General features: G+C 37.5%; 2 protein-coding genes across 4 annotated transcripts in view; one reads left to right on the forward strand and one right to left on the reverse strand.

Annotated features, from left to right (window-relative positions):
- Positions 1-25,165, reverse strand: part of REPTOR-BP (REPTOR-binding partner) — a 33,683-nt gene extending 8,518 nt beyond the window's left edge. Inside the window, exons 1-3 of one of the 3 annotated variants that reach the window (XM_053785139.2) lie at positions 25,007-25,165; positions 7,233-7,308; positions 4,930-5,051 (exon numbers count right to left, since the gene is read on the reverse strand). In XM_053785139.2, the coding sequence (XP_053641114.1) occupies positions 4,930-5,051; positions 7,233-7,308; positions 25,007-25,054 (246 nt within the window). In that variant the 5' untranslated portion in view covers positions 25,055-25,165. Of the gene's footprint in view, positions 1-4,929; positions 5,052-7,232; positions 7,309-18,346; positions 18,440-25,006 lie in introns of those variants that run through there. The other 2 variants (XM_053785140.2, XM_053785138.2) reach the window with 2 other exon arrangements.
- LOC128694797 (stromal cell-derived factor 2) overlaps positions 1-25,441 on the forward strand; it is a 124,065-nt gene that overhangs the window by 68,354 nt on the left and 30,270 nt on the right. The gene's annotated exons all lie outside the window — the stretch shown is intronic.

The raw sequence follows: 25,441 nt of genomic DNA on the forward strand, positions 1-25,441 counted from the left end.
AAAGAGGAGAGGGGCAATTGAGAAATCGATATATTCAGTTAAAGAGAGAAATAAAAAAGGGAATTAGAAAAGCAAAAAGAGATTATGAGGTTAAAGTTGCAAGAGAATCGAAGACTAACCCAAAAGGATTCTTTCAGGTATACAGAAGTAAGATCAGGGACAAGATAGGCCCACTCAAAAGTTCCTCGGGTCAGCTCACTGACAGTGATAAGGAAATGTGTAGAATTTTTAACACATACTTCCTCTCAGTTTTTACACAGGAGGATACCAGCTATATTCCAGTAATGATAAATTATGTAGAACAGGACGATAATAAACTGTGCACTATTAGGGTCACAAGTGACATGGTCCTTAGGCAAATAGATAAATTAAAACCTAACAAATCCCCAGGCCCTGATGAACTGTATGCAAGGGTTCTAAAGGAATGTAAAGAGGAGCTTAGCACACCTTTGGCTAATCTTTTCAACATATCACTACAAACTGGCATGGTGCCAGATAAGTGGAAAATGGCAAATGTGATACCTATTTTCAAAACAGGTGACAGGTCCTTAGCTTCGAACTATAGACCAATAAGCCTAACCTCCATAGTGGGAAAATTTATGGAATCAATAATTGCCGAGGCAGTTCGTAGCCACCTTGAAAAGCATAAATTAATCAACGAATCTCAGCATGGTTTTACAAAGGGGCATTCCTGCCTTACGAATTTATTAACTTTTTTCACTAAGGTATTTGAGGAGGTAGATCATGGTAATGAATATGATATTGTGTATATGGACTTCAGTAAGGCTTTTGACAGGGTCCCACATCAGAGACTATTGAGGAAAATTAAAGCACATGGAATAGGAGGAGAAATTTTTTCCTGGATAGAGGCATGGTTGACAAATAGGCAGCAGAGAGTTTGCATAAATGGGGAGAAATCAGAGTGGGGAAGCGTCACGAGCGGTGTTCCACAGGGGTCAGTGTTGGGCCCCCTGCTGTTCACAATCTACATAAACGACATAGATGAGGGCATAAAGAGCGACATCGGCAAGTTTGCCGATGACACCAAAATAGGCCGTCGAATTCATTCTGACGAGGACATTCGAGCACTCCAGGAAGATTTGAATAGACTGATGCAGTGGTCGGAGAAGTGGCAGATGCAGTTTAATATAGACAAATGCAAAGTTCTAAATGTTGGACAGGACAATAACCATGCCACATATAAACTAAATAATGTAGATCTTAATATTACGGATTGCGAAAAAGATTTAGGAGTTCTGGTTAGCAGTAATCTGAAACCAAGACAACAGTGCATAAGTGTTCGCAATAAAGCTAATAGAATCCTTGGCTTCATATCAAGAAGCATAAATAATAGGAGTCCTCAGGTTGTTCTTCAACTCTATACATCCTTGGTTAGGCCTCATTTAGATTATGCTGCACAGTTTTGGTCACCGTATTACAGAATGGATATAAATTCTCTGGAAAATGTACAAAGGAGGATGACAAAGTTGATCCCATGTATCAGAAACCTTCCCTATGAGGATAGACTAAGGGCCCTGAAACTGCACTCTCTAGAAAGACGTAGAATTAGGGGGGATACGATTGAGGTGTATAAATGGAAGACAGGAATAAATAAAGGGGATGTAAATAGTGTGCTGAAAATATCTAGCCTAGACAGGACTCGCAGCAATGGTTTTAAGTTGGAAAAATTCAGATTCAGGAAGGATATAGGAAAGTACTGGTTTGGTAATAGAGTTGTGGATGAGTGGAACAAACTCCCAAATACCGTTATAGAGGCCAGAACGTTGTGTAGCTTTAAAAATAGGTTGGATAAATACATGAGTAGATGTGGGTGGGTGTGAGTTAGACCTGATAGCTTGTGCTACCAGGTCAGTTGCCGTGTTCCTCCCTTAAGTCAATGTGACCTGACCTGACTAGGTTGGGTGCATTGGCTTAAGCCGGTAGGAGACTTGGACCTGCCTTGCATGGGCCAGTAGGCCTTCTGCAGTGTTCCTTCGTTCTTATGTTCTTATGTTCTTATAAGGGAGACCTTCTGTCTCTTTGAGGTAACGGATTTCCCGCTCGTTTAAATAGACTTGACAGCGGCGAGAGTACGAAGGGTGAGCCTCATGACAGTTAAGGCAAGAGGGAGATCGATTGCAAGACGTATTAGAATGGTCATCGGCACCACAGACTGGGCATTCGGCGATAGATCTGCAATATTTCGCTGGATGGCCAAATCGCCAGCAATTTCTACACTGTTGTGGTGTAGGGATCACCTTTCGAACTTGTAACCCATGTCCTGCTATATAAACTGAGGATGGGAGTTCTCGGCTGTCAAAAGTTAAACGAGCCACATTGCTAGGGTATCGTCTCCGCCCACGGGCAGGAAGAACGTAAGTGTCTACCTTGAGATTGGGAGATCTTGGAGTTCCAGCTGTTCAAGAATGTCAGTGCCACATGTCTGGAAATTTTGTTGAACTATGGTATGGGGCAGAATGACGGTACCACTACAAGAATTGAGGGAATGATGTTTTTCAAGAGTGACAGGAACAGTATCGATATGGGAAAGACGAGAGAGCTCATGAGCCTGGGTAGCATTCTGTACGGTAATGATGCGCGTACCGTACGCTCTTAAGAGCATGAAAAGAAATATCTTTACCAACATGGCGTAGGAGTGCCTTGCCAATACTATGGTCAGAAAGATAGGCAGTAGAGGAAGTTGGTCGTAAAGTGAAGAATTTAGTCCATTGTTCAGTCTGAAACTGAGCGTGGAAAGGTAGTGAAGGACGTGTCGATCGTTTCTGAGAAGAACGAGAAGGTGGAGAAGTATCATCAGCAGGTAATTGTCGTTGGCATTTAGGCGTGGGACCAGAGTTGGTCCAACGTGGAACGGGTCGGCGATTTGAAAATTGCCGCACCGTAGAGGGAGAGGCCGGAAGCATAGTCAGAGGAGAGCGAAGGTCCGATAAATCGAAGGAGTCAGTCGAGGCCTCAGTACCTGAAGCGGGTGAGGAAACAGCACCGCCAATAGGTACAGAGGCATGAGGAATGTCTGAAGAGTGGTCCAAAGACGAGGCGGGGTCAGAAGGGGCCCGGAGGTACCAGGTTCATGGACTAGGGCTGCCATGGTTAGGTTACTTCTTTCTTTTTGTTTTTAAGAAAAAAAAAGAAAGAAAATAAAAATAAAAAAAAAGAATAAAAAAAGGGGGGACCGGGGAGGGATAGTTCCTAGGAGGAATGAAAGGGCCAGAAATCTCCCTCCGCGCCCAAGAGGACCTCAGCACCGCAAGTAGCGCAGATGCAGCATGGAACCCGTGCCATACCCTACCCATCATGCTAGTAAACTAACAATCCGGGATAGCAACCTCACATCTGCCGAGCTACCTCGGTGGACAAAAGAGAGGGCAGCCGGATATCCGCCACAAAGCATACTTCCTTCGGCCACCACCCCCGGAATCCGAAAGGTGGCTTCCAGAGATACACTCGTCGCCCGAAAGACACCCAAAGCTACTCTGGGATACCGGAGAGGAATCGGGACATCCCCAGGCGATCCAGATTCCACGGCAAACTACGCCACCGCTAAGAACCTCAACGGAATGGGATGGACCCCGGTATCCTTTCCCCTACTTAAGAACTAGCGCGCCTGTGGGAGAAATCCCAAAGGACAAAAAGAGGAAGGGCAAAAGGGAGGGGTGGGGAGGAGGAGGAGGAAAGGAAAAAGGGGAGGATGGGATAGGGGAGGGGAGATTGGGGGGTAATTAGGTTCGGTCTGAGGAAGAAGACCGATAGGTCTAATTCCTCAGACCAAGAGCCTCTTCACCACACCAAGGAGCCCCCCTTGAAGAGGTTGGGCACATTAAATGTTTTATTTTACATTAATTTAGGCATTTTCATTAATCCATCTATGATATTTTCTTCAAAAATATATAAAAAACATGTTACATACCACAAACACACAATGTTTATATGCTATCAAGGGATCAGTGGAGGGTTAAACATTATGTTTTCTCTGGTCCAGCTTCAAAGAAAACTTGTATGAATCTGCACTGGCCCAGTAACCGCCCTTAATGCACAAGGCTTTTGTTTACAATTCTCGGCATGAATTATTCATTACTTCTCCCCTTTGTTTATGATGGCATCTAAAGTTAGCTGTTAGAAACTATTAAACTCTGTGAACATGGTATGTCGATGGTAATAATATGGCTGTAGGCCATAGTGTATGTAGCCAGTAGGTATACACCGGGGATATAGTCCACCTGGGATTACAAATAAATACTACTCACCACCAAGTCTTCAATAAAGGTTTATAATGTTCATTTATCATTAAAATTAGTCATTTATTTCTGTTTTCTGTATGTGAAACTATAGTTATTCTGTATAAAATATACATTTTGTTAATATTTTTGGGTGTCTGAAATGGATTAATTGGATTTACATTATTTCTCATGGGAAATATTACTTCAGTTTTTGGCCAACCTTCTGGAACAGATTATGTAATTACAAAAACCAGGGTCTAGTGTATATTACAGTTTTATCTTTGCCTTTATTTACATTACTGCTGTTATCATGGGGAAGTGCTAAACCCATGGCTCATAAAGCACCCAAGAGAGTAGTAGACCTTTAACATCGATCAAAGGAGATTGAATGGCATCGAGGGTATCGAGAGCTCCCACACTGGTGTCGAGGAACTTTCCTTGAAATTATACACATTTACTAACCATGCGTCAAGACAAATCAGCCATTAAATTGAGTGTTCCCTACATTTTAAGGAGTGGCACTTTGAAACTTTCATCATACAACATATACTATATAACCAAGTTTTATGCTAGGAGCTTTTCCAAAAGATTTTTTTTTCTCTCTCCAACTACCACAGTGCAAAGTTCATTATTGAATTTACGCCCAAAATTTAATGAAATTAAACTCGCAATTAAAGAACATTACACTAACCTGGTCTAATTCACGATGTAATGCAAATACAGCCTTCTCTCTGTTAGCTACCAGCTCCTCCAAATACTGATAACGTAATTTCTTACGAGCACGGCATTCTCTTGCACTCTGCCGGCTACGTTCTGAAAAGTAAAAGAATACGTATGAAAGGTGCCTACAATTTGCTTCAATGTATAGCACAGTGGATCCCCGGTTATCGGCCATAATCAGCTCCAGAAGGTCGGTCGATAACCGAATTAATATTTCCCACGAGAATTAATGGAAATACAATTAATCCGTTCCAAACAAAAAAATATTCAAACAATAATTTTTTTAACAATTATGTAAGTACTACATACCTTTATTGAAGGCTAATGCTGGCTTCTGGAAGATAGGAAAGAGGGAGGAATTAGTGTTTGGAAAGGGAATCCCCCCCCCCATGAAGACTTTAGGTAGCAAAGCCTTCTCTGGGGTTATGTACTTCTCTTCTGTCTTTTATTGCCACTAGGACCAGCTTAACCCATAAACGATCCAAACGTATATATACGTTCTCTCCCGTAGTGCCCCAAATTTTTTGAGGAAAAAAAAAAAAAATCTTTTTAATAGGAAAAGAGTATATGGTACCCAGGCATCCCCAATTATTTTAATATGGCGCACACCCATTCTCTCATGTCTAGGTGACTCAGGCTTATCGTGGTAATGTTGAATACAGTGGACCCCCGCATAACGATCACCTCCGAATGCGACCAATTATGTAAGTGTATTTATGTATGTGCGTTTGTACGTGTATGTTTGGGGGTCTGAAATGGACTAATCTACTTCACAATATTCCTTATGGGAACAAATTCGGTCAGTACTGGCACCTGAACATACTTCTGGAGTGAAAAAATATCGTTAACTGGGGGTCCACTGTATATGACAAATAAAACGTATATATACGTTTGGGGTACTAGCGGAAAAAACGTATATATACGTTTGGGCCGTTTACGGGTTAAGAGTCACTGAACCCCTATCTCACAAAATAACTGTCCAGAGTGCTCTGTTTCTGGCATCTCTAAGATTTCCCTAAAGTGGGACAGGGTTTTGTCACTAAACATGTTGCAGATATGGCTTGTTTCACCTTTGTCAGGGTGGTGTTTCTCTACAAAAGCTTGCACTCTAGTCCACATTGCATACACCTCTTTAATCTTTGAAGAAAGCACCTCCTCCACTCCCTCTTCTTCCTCCTCTGAAGCAAGTTCCTCAGCTGCAGTCTGTTGCTATTCGAGATGAAGCTCTTGCAGCTCTTCTGTGGTTAGCTCTTCCCTGTGGTCCTCCACCAACTCTTCCACATCCTCGCCACTCACCTCCAACCCCAGGGACTTCCCCAGTGCCACAACAGAGCCCACAGGTCCTGTTTGGCATTTTCTTCCAAAACAGGCCTGTTTCATCACAATTGAACACTTGTTGGGGTTCGAATCCTTCAGCCTTTACGTAGTCCTGGAATTTGCGAACATACTTTTCAGCTGTACATTTGTCAGAACTTTCAGCCTCACCATGCCTTACAACACTGTGTATGCCACTACACTTCTTAAATCTAGCAAACCATCCTTTGCTGGCCCTAAATTCTCAAACTGCAGCACTTGTTCCAGGCATTTTCTTTGCAAGATCCTCATGCAACTGCTTTGCCTTCTCACAAATAATCGATTCCATAATACTGTCTCCCACTAATTCTTTTTCCTTAATCCACAATAATAATAACTTTTCCATCTCTTCCATTATTGGTGGCCTTTGTTTAGTTAGAAAACTTACTCCTTTCACAAAATTAGCATCTTTGCCAGGATGGATGTAATTGTTGATTTATTCTTGCTGTACATCCTGGCAAGTTCCACCACCTTCATACTACTCTCAAACTTTTCTATCACTTCACACTTAAATTCCATGGTGTTTCTCACTTTCTTTACCACAGGAACTTTACTAGGAACTTTCTCTGGAGCCATCTTTACATATTGCACAGTTGCACTGCAAGAAAAACCACTAAAAAGAATGGTAAACAAGCGAAATGTTTGAATGTATGAGCAGAAGCTTCCTCAGCCACCAAGAGACAAAGCCAAACTGAAGCGCAAGCTGCCCCAGCCAGTGGATGGACACGTCCAAAATGGCCGATAACCGGGTACCAAAAAACCCGCCGATAACCAAACCGGCATATTGCTGAACTCCTGTCTTTAGAAGTCAAATCCAAAGGTTTACTGTAATTTGAATGCACACAAATTTTTGCATTTAAAACATAAGTGAATACTAGAAGATTTCTTTTTTTATTTTAAAGTTTAAGTAATGGAACATACCTAGTTTAGCCTTCATATCAGACTTGGATTTTCGTCCCGGCTTCCTGCCTCGCTTGGTGCCTTCCCTTTTGCTGCCCTGCAAAAATAGTTTACCTTAGAAGAAAGGTTTAATAACCTATTTAGGGTTACACGTGTGGAGCTACTTTCAATGTTTAGTCTTTGATCTGGTAATTATTACATTTATCTTGCATTGCCTTTTTACTTTACATACTTATGAAACAAATGGTTATCCTCTCTTTTTCCTCTTCTGTCTACTACTGAAGTCCTTCATAGCCATTATTTCTAAATTCCGGAGTAAATTTTGATGTGTTTCACCAAAGTTTTCCCATTTTGTTACTTTCACTTATCACAAAAAATAATAACCAGAAAGCACTAAATCCATGTGAATCACACAATTCTAATCATCATAACAGAACTACACACATACTAATTTAGATCAAACATACCATATATTTTATATTTATCTTTGCAAATACAGGTCTCCCTCACCATTCGCGTTTTCCACTTTTGCGGGCTTCGAACATTCGCGAATTCCCAGTTGCCAAATCATATTTATGTTGATGACTTTGAAGGTGATGAATGACACTGAGGCATAATTCTCTACAAAACTCTGTAGATATGAAGAAATGGTCTCAGTTGCTCATCACAATGTTCTTCACAAGGAAGCCTGCCACTACAGTCCCCATCCCTTTACTCAAGGTCCTATCGAAGCTAAAACCATGGGTAGTTTCAAATTTAGGTTGGTTAAATACATGTGTGAGGGGTTGGATTTGAGTGGGACTTGCACATGAGTAAACAGAATTATCAAAGCTTATTGCTTGGGTAGCATTGAAAATTGAGTTGAGCAAATATTCTGTTAGTGATGGATTGTGAAGGGCCTGCCTAGTATGGGCCAACAGGCCTACTGCAGTGTTCCTCCTTTCTTATGTTCTTATAACCATATTAGGCAGGAATGTAGATGAATGGTTCAGAGAACCGACAAGTTGATAAATTAGACACATGTGCAACACTTGGTATCTTTATTATGGAAATGTTACGCCACACAGTGGCTTCATCAGTCCATAACAAAGGAGAACAGGGAAGAATAGTAGTAGTTTGAGGTAATCAGTCCCTCAGCCTTGAGTCGATGTGGTCAGTCTATCAGACTTGAAAAGAATCAAGAATCAGACTGTTCCACTCATCAACATAAGAAGGATTGTTAGGTAAGACACATATGCAACAGTTAGGTATCTTTATTATGAAACGTTTCGCCTACACAGTAGGCTTCTTCAGTCAAGTACAGAAAAGTTGATAGAAGCAGAAGATACTTGAAGACGATGTAATCAGTCCATCACCCTTAAAGTTTTGAGGTGGTCAGTCCCTCAGTCTGGAGAAGAGCATTGTTCCATAGTATGAAACAATATGATTTTCATACTATGGAACAATGCTCTTCTCCAGACTGAGGGACTGACCACCTCAAAACTTTAAGGGTGATGGACTGATTACATCGTCTTCAAGTATCTTCTGCTTCTATCAACTTTTCTGTACTTGACTGAAGAAGCCTACTGTGTAGGCGAAACGTTTCATAATAAAGATACCTAACTGTTGCATATGTGTCTTACCTAACAACCTGTCGGTATTTTATACCATTTTAATGTTCAACATAAGAAGGAACACTGCTGTAGGCCTGCTGGCCTATACTTGGCAGGTCCTTCACAAACCCAACCCACTAACAAAATAAACACTACCCAAGCAATAAGCTTTGATAATTTTATTTACTCATGTGCAAGTCCCACTCAAATCCAACCCGTCTCACTCGTTTATTTATCCAACCTAAATTTGAAACTACACAAGGTTTTAGCTTCACTAGGACTTTGGGTAGCTTTAAAAAGAGATTGGACAAATATGTGAGTGGGAGGAGCATGTATGTATATACAATATATGTATGTATTTTACAATGTTTTCATGTGTTTTATGACTGTTCATGGTTCAACAGGTTAAGGAAGCAGTATTATATTTCCCTACAATACTATATTGCGGCACCAAACATTCGCAATTTTTCAACATTCACGAGGTTCTTGATCTACCCCTCGTAAATGTTGAGGGAGACCTGTATACACAGTCTAAAGCCATCAACAAACAAAATACCTTTCATCAATAGACTGCTCACAGAGTCGAATGCAATGTTTGTGGCTTTCACAGAGACCCACATAAAGGATCACTTTGACAATGAAATATGGATCCTAGGTTATAACCTATTCAGATAAGAGACTAAAAAGGCAACAAGGGAGGTTGGCCTGTACGTCACAGAGTCGCTCAGAACTACTTAACGCCTCAAATGATGTAGATGAAGTTTTGCCAGTAAAGACTGAAAACCAAAACCTTGTCCTTGTGGTTGTATACAAGCCTCCTGATGTAACTTCCCAACAATTCCAGGAACAGCTTTTGAAAACTGGCCATTGTCTGGAAAATCTTCCAATTCCTGCCCCAAACATCTTGCTGCTGGGTAATTTCAACTTAAAGAGACCTAAAATGGGGGAATGTAGCAAGTAATGTAGCAGAGATAACCCAAGAGGTGGCTCCAATGAAAATTCACACACTCGAGTTATTAACTCTCAGGGTTGACAGGCCCTCTCAGAGACTTGCTCTCAGGGTCGGCCAAATTTAAAAAAAAAAAAAAAAAATGAAAAGATAGAGAATCTTTTCCCAATCATAAAGACACCAAAAGTATGAAATTTGATGGAAAACTTACGGAATTATTCTCTCGCGAAGTTAGTGGTCTCAACGATGTTTACACATCGGCGATTTTGCCCACTTTGAGCCCTATTTTTGGCAAATTCCAGTATACTTGTCGACAAAAATCATAACTATTTCGCTAGAACTCCATTTTTTCTATCGAATGAGTACAAGAAACCACCCATTTACCGATTTCAACTATCCAATACAGTGGTCAGAATTTAGCAATTTTGCCAATTTCACACAAATTTCAAAAGATGCCAATTTCTGAATAGGGTCCAGAATAAACAAGAAAGACATTCCTGGCACTAAAATAACATTTCCTCTGTTCATTAGTAACGTCCCCATGCCCCTTTTACATTCTTTTGCTTTCCACTTCGAATTTTTATTCTCACAGGGGTCATCCCACAGTCACTAAAAACAACACAGCCCCATTCCATACAGGTGGCAGTAAAGCACTTGCAAAGAATTACAGACTGATAGCACTAACATCCCACATTATAAAAAACTTTGAAAGTGGTCTAAGAATCAAGATCACCACCCACATAGGTACCCATCAGTTGCACAATCCAGGGTTTAGAGCAGGTTACTTCTACCTATCCCAACTACTGGACCACTACAACAGTCTTGGATGCTCTGGAGGACAAAAAAAAAAAAAAAAAAAAAAATATGTAGTATTCACAAACTTTGTGAAAGCCTTTGATAAGTGTGATCATGGTGTAATAGAACAAAATGCACAATAAAGGAACAACAGGAAAAGTTGGCAGATGGATCTATAACTTACTAACAAATAGAACAAAGAGTAATAGTAAACAGTAGAGTCAAAAGCGGCTACAGTGAAAAGCTCTGTTCCACAAGATACAGTACTCGCTCCCATCCTGTTCATCATATCTGATAGACAGATGTAAGCCACAGCACCATGTCTTCCTTCGCGGATGATACCCGAATCTGCATGACAGTGTCATCCGTCAAAGATACTGCAAGTCTCCAATCAGACATCAACCAAATCTTTAAGTGGGCCACAGAAAACAACATGAAATTCAATGAAGACAAATTTCAATTATACTCCGCTATGGAAAACTCACGGAAATGAAAACTGTATTGGAGTATAAAACAAATTCCAACCATACAACAGAGCGAAAAACTAGTGTGAAGGACCTGGGAGTCATAATTGACAGGATCTCACTTTCAAAGATCACAACAATGTATCGACCACATCTGCTAGGAAAATGATAGGATGGATAATGAGAACCTTCAAAACCTGGGATGCCAAGCCCATGATGATTCTCTTCAAAATGCTTGTTCTCTATAGGCTGGAATATTGACATACACTAATGGCCCCTTTCAAGGCAGGTGAAACTGCAGAGAACTTTCACAGCATGTCTAAGTACAGCCTCTCCTCACTTATCAATGGGGTTCTGCTCCTAAGAGTAGGTTGGTAAGCAAATTGGTTAAGCAAGGAGCATATTATACTGGTAGTGAGGGTTTGTATCAACCATCTTTAGATATTTTTTTAATGTCACCTTTGCACCATTCATAACATTTCTGGAATTTTTTAAAATGTTTATACAGTAGTTTACTGTATACTGTTAATAAAAGAGAATAGAGGAAATCAGTTTTTATATACATTATTTAGTTTCGCATGCTGGTTGGAGAGCTGGTCTTAAGTCCGAGTGGTCGGTAAATGAGTATACTAAGTCGCTAAATTAGGAGAGGCTGAGAATGACTGTACTAAGTCACTAAGTTAGGAGAGGCTGAGAATGACTGAAGTCCCTTGATGTGTACTCCCTGGAACATAGGCAAGAAACATACATGATAATATAGGCTTGGGAAATCCCAGATGGACTAGTCCCAAATCCACACATGAAATATATATATATATATATATATATATTTTTTTTTTTTACAAAAGCAAAAGACTTGGCAGGAGATGCAACACCCCCCACAGAAAAGCAGTGGTGCCCTGAGTATGCTAAGAGACAACATAGTAAGTGTCAGGGGCCCCAAGACTGTTCAACTGCCTCCCAGCATACATAAAGGGGAGTCCCAATAGACCCCTGGTTGTCTTCACAAAGGCACTGGACAGGCACCTATGGTCAGTACCTGACCAGCCTGGCTGTGGCTTGTACGTTGGTTTACGTGTGCCAGAAGTAACAGCCTGGTTGATCAGACCCCAATCCACCACAAGACCAAGTCAAGGACCAGGCCATGGGGGCACTGACCCCCAAACCCCCCTCCTGGTACATATATCCCTTTGTTGAAAATAAATTCTTGAAAGTGGCTGTATTTTAACTTATGAATATATAAGCTATATACACGTATACAGTATTTACAAGATTAAATACAGTGGAGCCTCTACTTATGAGTGCATCTACGTGTGAGTTGTTCCAGATACGAGCAGTCATTCGGTCAATTTTTTGCTTCCAGATGCGAGCAAAATTTCCAGGTGCGAGCTGGCCTCAAGGGGGTTCCTTAACGCTGGTGAGGGCCTCTTGCTCTTGATCTCTTGGGAACTGGATCTCAATTGTTTGTTGAACTATTTTACTGAAACTTTGGCAATGTATGATGGAAAGAGACTTCTTAACATACACCAAAAATGAAAGAAATCAGACTATAAATAATGGAGTTCACATCTCTGCCATTAGCTGCCCTTCAGCAGTTTTTTTTGTAAGGGTTTTATGGTTGTATTCTTGTTTTTTGGTCTCATTTGATAGAATGCAAGATAGATTACAATTATAGATATGATTTTGATTGGTTTCACAATGAAAAGTACCTTGAAATTGAGCGCAAAGTAGCAGAAATGTTCAATTCTTTGGCGATGTTCAAGAGTAAACAAATGATGTCACTGTCCATTCCAATATGCAGTCATGAATGGGTTGACATTTATAAAAAATTTTGTGTGAATAAAAATTACATAATTATTTATATTGTAGTAGTAATAATAATAATAATAATAATAATAATAATAATAATAATAATAATAATAATAATAATAATAATAATAATAATACATATTATTAGTATTTTAATAATAATAGATGGGTAGATGGCGAGAACATTTTGAGGAACTTTTAAATGCCGACGAAGAAAGGGAAGCGGTAATTTCATGCACTGGCCAGGGAGGTATACCATCTTTTAGGAGTGAAGAACAGGATGTGTGTGGGAGAGGTGCACGAGGCATTACGTAGAATGAAAGGGGGTAAAGCAGCTGGAACTGACGGGATCATCACAGAAATGTTAAAAGCTGGGGATGATATAGTGCTGGAGTGGTTGGTATTTTTGTTTAATAAATGTATGAAAGAGGGGAAGGTACCTAGGGATTGGCAGAGAGCATGTATAGTCCCTTTATATAAAGGGAAGGGGGACAAAAGAGATTGTAAAATTTATAGAGGAATAAGTTTACTGAGTATACCAGGAAAAGTGTACGGTAGGGTTCAATTGAAAGAATTAGAGGCAAGACAGAATGTAGGATTGCGGATGAGCAAGGACGTTTCAGAGTGGGTAGGGGATGTGTAGATCAAGTGTTTACATTGAAGTATATATGTGAACAGTATTTAGATAAAGGTAGGGAAGTTTTTATTGCATTTATGGATTTAGAAAAGGCATATGATAGAGTGGATAGGGGAGCAATGTGGCAGATGTTGCAAGTACTTGGAAAAGGTGGTAAGTTACTAAATGCTGTAAAGAGTTTTTATGAGGATAGTGAAGCTTAGGTTAGGGTATGTAGAAGAGAGGGAGACTACTTCCCGGTAAAAAGTAGGTCTTAGACAGGGATGTGTAATGTCACCATGGTTGTTTAATATATTTATAGATGGGGTTGTAAAAGTAGTAAATGCTAGGGTGTTCAGGAGAGGGGTGGGATTAAATTATGGGGAATCAAATACAAAATGGGAATTGACACAGTTGCTTTTTGCTGATGATACTGTGCTTATGGGAGATTCTAAAGAAAAATTACAAAGGTTAGTGGATGAGTTTGGGAGTGTGTGTAAAGGTAGAAAGTTGAAAGTGAACATAGAAAAGAGTAAGGTGATGAGGGTATCAAATGATTTAGATAAAGAAAAAATGGATATCAAATTAGGGAGGAGGAGTATGGAAGAAGTGAATGTCTTCAGATACTTGGGAGCTGACGTGTCGGTGGATGGATTCATGAAGGATGAGGTTAATCATAGAACTGATGAGGGGAAAAAAGGTAAGTGGTGCGTTGAGGTATATGTGGAGACAAAAAACGTTATCTATGGAGGCAAAGAAGGGAATGTATGAAAGTATAGTAGTACCAACACTCTTATATGGGTGTGAAGCTTGGGTTGTGAATGCAGCAGTGAGGAGCCGGTTGGAGGCAGTGGAGATGTCCTAAGGGCAATGTGTGGTGTAAATATTATGCAGAAAATTCGGAGTGTGGAAATTAGGTGTGTAGTTAATAAAAGTATTAGTCAGAGGGCTGAAGAGGGGTTGTTGAGGTGGTTTGGTCAATTAGAGAATGGATCAAAGTAGAATGACATGGAGAGCGTATAAATCTGTAGGGGAAGGAAGGCGGGGTAGGGGTCATCCTTGAAAAGGTTGGAAGGAATGGGTAAGGGAGGTTTTGTGGGCAAGGGGCTTGGACTTCCAGCAGGTGTGCATGAGCGTGTTCGATAGGAGTGAATGGAGACGAATGGTATTTGGGACCTGACGATCTGTTGGAGTGTGAGCAGGGTAATATTTAGTGAAGGGATTCAGGGAAACCGGTTATTTTTATATAGCAGGACTTGAGTCCTGGAAATGGGATGTACAATGCCTGCACTCTAAAGAAGGGGTTCGGGATATTAGCAGTTTGGAGGGACATGTTGTGTATCTTTATACGTATATGCTTCTAAACTGTTGTGTTCTGAGCACCTCTGCAAAAACAGTGATTGTGAGTGAGTGAGGTGAAGGAGTTGAATGATGACGAAAGTATTTTGTTTTCGGGGATTTTTTCTTTCTTTTTGGGATACCCTGCCTCGGTGCGAGACGGCCGACTTATAAAAAAAAAAAAAATAAATAAATAAATAATACATGTATAATAATGTGCTATATAATATTGACAGTTTGGAGGGATATGTTGTGTATCTTTATACATATATGCTTCTAAGCTGTTGTGTTCTGAGCACCTCTGCAAAAACAGTGATTATGTGTGAGTAAGGTGAAAGAGTTGAATGATGACGAAAGTATTTTCTTTTTGGGTCACCCTGCCTCGGTGAGAGATGGCCAACTTGTATAAAAAAAAAAAAAAATTAGACAGCTTTGAAAGGCTGTCACTAAGTGGCAGTGATTACCATAACAATGCGGGAGCAGTTGTGGCCGTCTCCACTAGTCACGTAATGACTAGTTATTCATTCTAGAGTATAAATCAGGTTTCTATGTTATTTGTATTGTTTATGTCATATTAGATGAACTGTGATAGATAAATAAGCCGTAGAGTTGATATTAGCGAAATATTCAAAGAATACTGTATTTTGTCCTGTCTCCAAAAGTCTCATCTGCTGCCGATACCACTACATAGCCACATATATAATGACATTTTATTAATTTAGAGTATATATCAGGTTTCTATGTTATTTACATTGTTTATTATGTCATATTAGATGAACTCTGATAGATAAATAAGCCATATAGATGATAGCGAAATACTGAAGTATCTTGTCGTGCCTCGTGCATTTCAGTTAATTTAAGTGAGGAAAATTGACTCTGCAAACAAGCAAATACAGATGCGAGCAAGGTCACGGAACAGATTAAACTCATAAGCAGAGTTTCCACTGTATATATTAAATGTCCCTACTTTAGTTTCAAGGCTAAGCAACATTCCCTTAGTAATTTTGAGGTGTTAACACCTATCTTTGCTAACTAATTTCTTCCACTGTCTCTATTATAGTGTTTATACTATAATAAAAAAAACCACTGGGTGGTGAAATGTCTTCATAAAAATGTCAATGCTGTTAAATCATTAGTGTGAACACATACAGGGTACAGTACACTTTCTTTTAATTTGTCACCAAAACATCTAGCAACCTAAGTTAACCTTGCTAAACTATACAATAAAACAGTATAGCTTAACAGTGTTTAGCATTGGTAATAGAATAAATTCAGCTACCATTAATTATCACTGAAATATTTTATATTGTACCCTGTATGAAGTTTGTAATGTGCACACAGTTTCATAATTAACACAACGAATAGCCTTATTACATGCACTGAAAATAATAATAAAAAGTATAGGGAAGAGACTATTTTGCAACTCAATACTGTATTACTACCATACAACTATTCAATTTGTTTATTTAGCTACATTCAGGACTCGTACTTGGCAGAACAACAGAAAAAAGCACAGCACAAATTGTCTTTACTTCTAGCTTTTAAGCTAGCTTTAAGTTTTGACTAAAAGTAAAAACTGCCTAAATATATTAAAAATTTACTCAATCCCCCTTTAGATTTTTCTGAATCTATCTCTTAAGACTAAGACATATCCCTGAGACATCTCACAAAGTACTACTAGTATCATGTCTACTAGCTACTAGTGTCATGCAGCCCCAGAGTCCCCAAAAACCTTACACAGGATTCCTGCCATAAAAACATTAAAATGATTCAAGATGAGCCAAATATAAACACCTCATGCAGCTCAGAATACATTCCTGAAAATCAACACACTATGAAAATTAGTTTTGTGTGAAGTAACACTTTGAAATTTGCCATTTTTTTTTTTTTTTTACATTTTACTAGGTAAAAATTACTTTATATTTATATTACTTTACGGACCAATATATAATCTACCAATATTCAAAAAAATATCTTAGAAAGTGATTTGCAAGCAGTTGTACTCATACCTAACCAAACCTCTCTGCTTTTGCATTTTCAATTAGCATTTAGGCTCTTAATAAAGCACTAATGATGCTATCATACCAAGTTTGACAGTTTATGCAGCAATTGAACAAAATTTGTGTCCTATTGGACTATAATTGCTTTGTGTAAAGATTTTGATACAGTAATTACTAGACTTATTAAGTACAAGTAGTATCTTGCTGAAAAGCTTCATCTAAGCAATTAAATTAGGTGTCCCACCCTCTTCCCTTTGCCTTTTATATATATTATTTTCTGAAGGCTACTCAGCATCTTAAATCAGCACTCTTCACTGGTGACACCTTTTCAAAATCAAATTACATGTATTTATTTCCTTGTAAAGCTTACAATGTGTGGTTTACATGTTATAAGATATTAATTACAAAGAAGGCCATTAGCATGCCTAGGCTTTTCAGGCTTACTTTCACCTCAACTTTAAATGGGAATAAATCATGTCCCCCAACTGGACATTAAAATTAATAAAGCCAAAGAAAAAAAAAATGGGTAGGTTCCTTAGTTGGCTCATTGACAATAAATCAGGTAATGATCAAATTCATCTTGTTATAAGATATTTAAAAAACCTAGAGAGACTCCAAAATTTGATATTATGTTTTCAAGTTTATACTAATAACCACCACTTCATTTACCTATTCCTTACCTATGGAATTAGTGCCTGGGGTTTTACCTCAGCCATCAACCTCAAACTAGTGGCACATAAGGAACTATATCAAAAGTCACAAATTCGCGTTTTACAGTAATGCTGATGTTGACCAAAGACAATTCATGGAAAACTAACAGAACATAGGCAAAATACTTGAAACATATACTATCTTGTGATATTTCCAGTGCTTTCCTATATCTCGAGACTATGCAAATAAAAGTGTCATATAATGTGGAATAACTTCCTATATTTATTAAAATTTGTAACTAATGAATTAAAAAAAAAAATTAAAAAATATGTTGTGCCTCCTTGAAAGAATTTCTAATTCAATTCTTTAAATTATCATTTTACTTTCCCATCAAAGTTATAAATTACTTAATGTTCTCAATTTTTTAAAGTTAATCTTATCAACCATTATTACAGTTACTCCTGTATATGTTTTATAAGTGAATAAAATTCTGTTTGCAGTACACAAGAAAAAGGTTTTTCCCGAAGCACCGTCAGTCCTTTAAACCTGTACTGGTAGTCCAAATATTTAAGATCTTCATAATACTCTAAACCACTGATAACGACTAGTGACAAATGTTCCGATGGATTTAAATCCTCTTGAGGTTGTTGGGATATCCCAAGTTGTCATAGTCCTTCAGGACGTTAGGCAACACTAATTTAACAAATTCAAAATGCAATGTACTTACTTTTATGTGCTATAATAGCACTGTATTAATAGTAAATAAAAATCAAAGAACTACATCCCAAGTTCAGCAGTCACTTATTGAAAAATCAAATAACCTTAAAAAATAGAATACCATTTAAGGGTAGTATATAAAAACTAACTACCCTAACAATATAGAAATATTAAGGTAGGACCCTAGTATCACTCCAAGCGTACAACGAAAGCGTAAACTGTAACAATATGAATGGTGGCGGTGAGAAAACTGCGCACCAGACCGTCTTGCAAGCACTCCATCGACTTGCCGGCACATTATAATCCTCATGGCTCTTACACCAACATTCCTAGAGCTGCAAAAACGTTGAACCTACTAGTTAGTGATCAATGTCTCAACGTACACTTGTATTCCGGGAGTACAAGTTTTATAGATGGTGGTGGTGTGAGTACTGAGAAATGAGAATTGAGCAGGTCTTACCTCGCCAGAGCCCCGTGGCCGACAAAGCTTGACATTACAACTACGCACTACACCAGCTGCTCAGCGCACGCTAACACAGACGTTACAGACACGCACCTACGCCTCCACTTTCTATAAAGTTAAACCCTAATTAAATTCATCTTCTCATGTAAGCTTCTAAATACTATAGAAAATGCCTAAATAGGTTATGACTATATTAAATGTCTAAACCATTATTTCTATTGGTTCTATGGTCCTGGGAATGGTAAGGTTAGATACGACTGCCGTGTGAATACACTAAGGACGAGAATTATATGCAGTCTTACGGCGTGCTATTGCGCCTAAGCCAACGGGGCGACGATTTGTCAAATTGGGCTCGCTATTAAAATTGACTTTACTGCACTACATTACCCAACATATATGATACAAGGAACATGAATGTAAAGTATGTAGTTTAATGAGTATTAATTTATAAATTTTTACGATATGTACAGTAGAACAATTACGCAGTAGACAAATCTTCATCTCACTATCTCCTATCAACAATAATATCATAACCTATGGTTAACAGGGCAACAAGCACATGAAGTACTTGCATAAAAAAGATAACATAACTACAAAATAATAAGTAACCAGCTGTTTAGATACAAGTGAGCGTGCAGTAAGCAAAATACTGTCTTAACCGGGTTTAACAGATAAACATTGCCATCAACATATCAAAGCTTTTTAAGTTCAGAAATCCAGGTTTTTTATTATTACACCTATACCCTACATACATAATTCCAAAGAGATTGATTATTTAAGAATAAGGCAACGAGTAAATATGCATGACAAGTACGAAATAAGGTGAAAGCGGTGTCCCTTCCTTGCTGTTGTTAAGCAGCAAGGTGAGTTGTGTCATGAGGGACGCCACTCTCACTGCCGGCCTCCAGCCACCCATGTACACCCCAGTACTTTCTCACACAACGCTGCAACACAAAATAAGCCCTCCCGGAAGAAAGTTCACTGTTAGCCATTGTGCTAAACTCGTGTGTATAGCTTCGGCCTAGTTTGAGTCGGAAATTCAATTCGTGTATAAATAATCATTATCCTGAAGTGTTCAAGATGAAAAATGACTGATCAATATAGCTTTACATCAGGTGCCCTGGAGAAATGTGTGAATTAGTGAGAAAAGCAGGTTAATGATTATTGCGCACCAACCATGCTCCATTGCCCTCACGGAGCTGTCAGGAAGCATACGGTAAAACCTATTACGTAAAACATGTTAATTCCTTGGCTTTTACATTTAAAGTTTAAAGGTCATTCTGTCCCACAAAATTTATACTGCATTAACTGCATACATAATTTATAAAGTTTATAATTGGAGTTTAATATACACACACTATGCCTATTATACAAGTGTAATAACCAACAAGTGCTAATAATTACTTTTTTTTTTTTTAAGCGTCGATTACATACACCGCGATCAATTATTGAAAATATGCGAACTGTACACATAGCATAACAAGTTAGTGAACTAATCAATTCAACAAATGTTACTTCCGTATATCTTAAATTACTACACAAGATACTTTATATTTTCAGTTCAAAATTCAAATTACTTAATGTACTATAATACCTGCATAAATGATTTAAAATAAAGTCATCTTACACATGCTACTCTAACCTACCCCTCAAAGAAGGTTCCTTGATGTTGGTGAGGGGCTCTTGATTTAGGGAATTGGATCTGTGCTCCAGTTCCCCGAATTAAGCCTGAATGCCTTCCACATCCCCCCCCCCCAGGCGCTGTATAATCCTCCGAGTTTAGCGCTTCCCCCTTGATTATAATAATAATAATACTACTCTAACCTAGCCGTAAATAGGTGTACTAATGACCTTGGTAGTAGTACCATCTTAACCAGAAATTGATAGGTGTCATTAGGCTTGTTAATGGTCGCATCATCCGTATGTGTAAGAAACTCCAGACCTACTGAAATATTCCAGTGTATGAGTAACCATCCTCCACGCGCACACAACGCAGCAAAAGCATGTATACATGCAACACTATACTGCATATATACATCGCTCTACAAACAAATGAATGCCCAGGCACCACGCAACACAAATAAGCATCCAGACAACAAAGATACCATACAGACAAAACTGATACTACACAATACAGATATGCTACATAACCCAAGACAAATATAGAAACACTACAACAAAACCATAGACACAACACATGTATGCATACACGCTCAGTTTGCTGTTACTAGGTTATGGCTGTTCTTTGACTGAAGTATATAAGGTTATAATATACTGTATACAGTGACTATAAATACAGTATATAAAAACTGGTACAGCAAGTGCTTGTTCACCTTAAACCATTCATTATTTTCCCAAAGATTACAAGTAGAAATTATCAAATAATTTTGCTGATTTTTTTTATATGTAACACAGTATTGTGAAGTAACATTTAATAAAAAAATGCATTAATATGCAAAAGGATTGTTTTGGAATTTTATATTTTAACCTTTTTTCTAAATGCTTTGTCCTGAAATCACTTGCATATATTAGCAAGGAAAAAAAATAATACAGCCTTATCACAACATACCGTACACGAAATATCTGTGATACGGTATCTTTAATAGTAAGCAGGAAAAAATATATGCAGTTTAAGTTTGCTTTTTTTTCCATAATGCACGAGAAATTATATATTCTCAAAACTCTTAAATGACTATGTTAGTTAATGGTATGGAAAAATATGCAGGGCTTTGAAGAAAATGTAAATTTAAATAGAAGAAAGTATGCATACTCAGAACAGAGATTGGTTTCATTAATTGTACTGTTTTGATAATAATCAAGCAAAGTGCCATAATTCCACAAGATGAAAAAATCTAAATGATATCTGATGATTTTATTAGTATTATTTAGTATTATCCTTTTTGCTGCATTTTCAATTGCATGTAACATATATTAAATTATGTTTAATATATGTATATTTAACAATTCAAACAACAATTTAGGCATTTTTTAATACTGGCTTGCCCACTTTTTTTCACTTTAAACTATTATCAGGCTAAAATGTGTCTTGTCTGCTAGAATTAAATACAATATTTTTATGAATGTTTGTGAATTTCTAGCACTAAATCTACAAGTAAAATGGAATGAAAGTGATCTCACCAATGTGCTCAAGTCATCGACTGGTTGGGAAAAGTTTCTTACTTTTTCAAATGGCAGAGTTCTTCCATGAACAAATTTAGTAAAACTACTGGCAGGTGCTAACCTAGCCTCACTGAAACCTTAATTATGGCGTAAGATAACTCATAGTTAAATTTTAAGTCTCTGAACCTTGCACCTAGATAATTCACCAATGTCTGTGATTTAAAAAGTTGGCGACTTCACCAGATACCAATAAAATTATATTCTTAAGCCCAATATTTACTTTTTTGTACAGTAAACCCTCAAAGTCATCAATAGGTTCTTGGAAACTGTGACTTTAGGAGAAATGACGTGTAATGAAATCATTTGTATGGCCATTAGCGAACATGGAGAGTTACGCCAATTCACATCCTCCATCCAAATTTTCCATTATGCTATTTTGAGTTAATTTTGTAGCAACTAAAGGAATTACACTTCACTGTCCATCATCAAAGCTCTTTAAAACTTCATGTTTTAAAGAGGTCACACTTTCTTGTATTTTATGGTCACAGACATCAGGGGTGTACAGTGCACTATTAGCACTCATTGCAACAGGGTTAAATCAAATAATAAATGTCTGCAAAGCAAAAATTGTGAGGAGCACCTCCTACCACCACACAGTTCGAAAACAAACAAATATGGTGGGCTCGCTGAGTGCTTTCATACAGCAAACATGGGGAGAATGTGTAAATTCCAAAGACAGTGGTCCAGGCCAGGAATTAGTTTCTCATTAACAATGTTATTCAAGGACCTACTGTATTTAAAGATACAGTACAACAGACTGTCACTTTGATTAGGATGAAGCAATTTTATATAGAGGTGCATAGAATAGAAATGGATGATACAAACCCCATTAGCCAAATCTTACTATTATGCAACTGGCTATCAAGTAATTAACAATAACATCAATTTGTTTCTTTGATTAAAACACTGCTGCAGAATAAGCTTTTATTGGGACAGTGTTTGATTTTGTATAAAGTTTTATAAGAGTGTAGCCTCCCAATAAAATCTTGTTCTGCAATAAGCGACTTCTTTTTAAATTTGTCAGAAGCACACCATTTGAGTTTTATTTGTTCTTTATTTAACCCTTTGAGGGTTTCGGCCGTACTAGTATGGCTTACGACCCAGGGTTTTTGACGTACTAGTACACCTAAATTCTAGCGCCCTCAAATCTAGTGGGGAAAAAGCTGGTAGGCATACATATGAAAGAATGGGTCTATGTGGTCAGTGTGCGCAGTATATAAAAAAAATCCTGCAGCACACAGTGCATAATGAGAAAAAAAAACTTCGACCGTTTTTCTGGAATAAAACAGCGACTTTGCACTGTATTTTCGTATGGTATTTATTGTTGTATTCTAGTTTTCTTGGTCTCATTTTAAAGAATGGAAGACATATTACAGAAATCGAGATGATTTTGACTGGTTTTACAATGAAAAGTACCTTGAAATTGAGCTCAAAGTAGCAGAAATGTTCGATTTTTACCAAAGTTCAAAAGTAAACAAATCATGCCAAGCGTCCAATACACGTCAACTGGTGAGTCTAATATTCTTTTGCAAGTACGCCAATATTATTTATACCATCTTTTACACTAATGCAGTAGTCTGCATAACAGTAAATCTTCTATTTTTTGTGAGAATATTATTATTATAATCAAAAAGAAGCGCTAAGCCACAAGGACTATACAGCTTTGTGAGAATAAAAATTCAAAGTGGAAAGCAAAAGAATGTAAGAGGGGCCTTGGGACATGACTAATGAACAGAGGAAATGTCATTTTAGTGCCAGGAATGTCTTTCTTGTTTATTCTGGACCCTATTTGGAAATTGGCATCTTTTGAAATTTGTGAGAAATTGGCAAAATTGCTAAATTCTGACCACTGTGCTGATAGTTGAAATTGGTAAATGGGTGGTTTCTTACACTCATTCGATAGAAAAAATGGAGTTCTAGCGAAATATTCATGTTTTTTGTCGACTAGTACAGTGGAATTGGCCAAAAATAGGGCTCAAACTGGGCAAAATCGCCGATGCATAAACATCGCCTAGACCGCTAACTTCGTGAGAGCATAATTCCATAAGTTTTCCATCAAATTTCATACTTTTGGGGTCATTATGATCAGGAAAAGATTCTCCATCTTTTCATAAGAAAAAATTATTTTTTTTTTTAAATTTGGCCGACCCTGAGAACGAGTCTCGGAGAGGGCCTGTCGACCCTCAAAGGGTTAATTTAATCATTTATAGAGGCTTTATGGTAAATATAAACTGTCATCTTTAAAAGTGAAAAATTACAATACATTGCATTTAGCCATTATTTATTATTTGCAATAAAATCACAGTAAACAGGCGATATCATAATATGCAGAACAACCACAGTGAAATATATATATATATATATATATATATATATATATATATATATATATATATATATATATATATATATATATATATTTATATATATATATTTATATATATATATAATGTGTGTGTGTGTATATATATATGTATATGTTGTGTATCTTTATATGTATATGCTAAACTGTTGTGTTCTGAGCACCTCTGCAAAAACAGTGATTATGTGTGAGTGAGGTGAAAGATGATGAAAGTATTTTCTTGTTGGGGATTTTTTCTTTTTGGGTCACCCTGCCTTCTTGGAAGACGGCCGACTTGTTATATATACATGTGTGTGTATATATATATATATATATATATATATATATATATATATATATATATATATATATATATATATATATATATATATATTATACACACACACACATATACAGAGGATGTTACATTTTGTGATGACTTAACCTAGAATAACCCCATGGCTATGTTGTATATTTATTTACAAATAAGAATAATCATACCACAATCTATTTAAAAGTATTATTTTCAATGCAAATTCACTTATTCAATAAATGCAAACCGTATAAATGATCTAAAAAACCATAATATCTTCCAAGATTTATCTTTGAACCTTGAAGTACATAAGGTGATAATGTTCATTTAGAATGGTAAATAACTGATAAACCAAATACTTGCAGTTTTATACTTTGAGGTAATAAAAATGTTGAATTTACATTAATATAGCTCACCATGTTTATTGGAATCGATTGCTTCTCGCCTATATCATACAGATGACAAAGGGATGACTTGGCAAAGAACAGGAAATGAAAATGGTGAATCTCGTTTTCTGTATGAACAAAGATCTTTCTACATATTTTCTATTATATAAAATATACTTACTTCTATCTCCAGCTTAGGCTCTTGAGAGTGAATGTCATCAACCTCCATTATCTGAAGCTTTTCCTTGCCTCTATTATGGTAGAAATATTCACATAATAATGTGGATGGTTTCCAACGTGTCTGTGTTTACAAACACCCAAGTGACCCAAGGATTCTCATGACGTCATAATAATCCATGGCTATGAGAGAGCTCTGATTGGTCCCTCAGCGGATACGACACTTCCTCTTCTCTTTAACCAATAGCAGACCACTTCATTGATGGAGTATCAAACTCAAATGGGTGTTAAAACTACTCTTAAAACATAATTTCTAACCTATAAATTAGTATTATTATTTATTTTTGTCCATTTTTTAGCTGTGTTTGAGTTTTAAATGTTTTTATAAAACGAAATTTGTCCTTATTACTTGCTGTTTTAATAAAAATGTGATTGGAAT

The sequence above is a fragment of the Cherax quadricarinatus genome, chromosome 45 (genome assembly GCF_038502225.1).
Source record: "Cherax quadricarinatus isolate ZL_2023a chromosome 45, ASM3850222v1, whole genome shotgun sequence".
In the NCBI taxonomy this organism is placed as follows: domain Eukaryota; kingdom Metazoa; phylum Arthropoda; class Malacostraca; order Decapoda; family Parastacidae; genus Cherax; species Cherax quadricarinatus.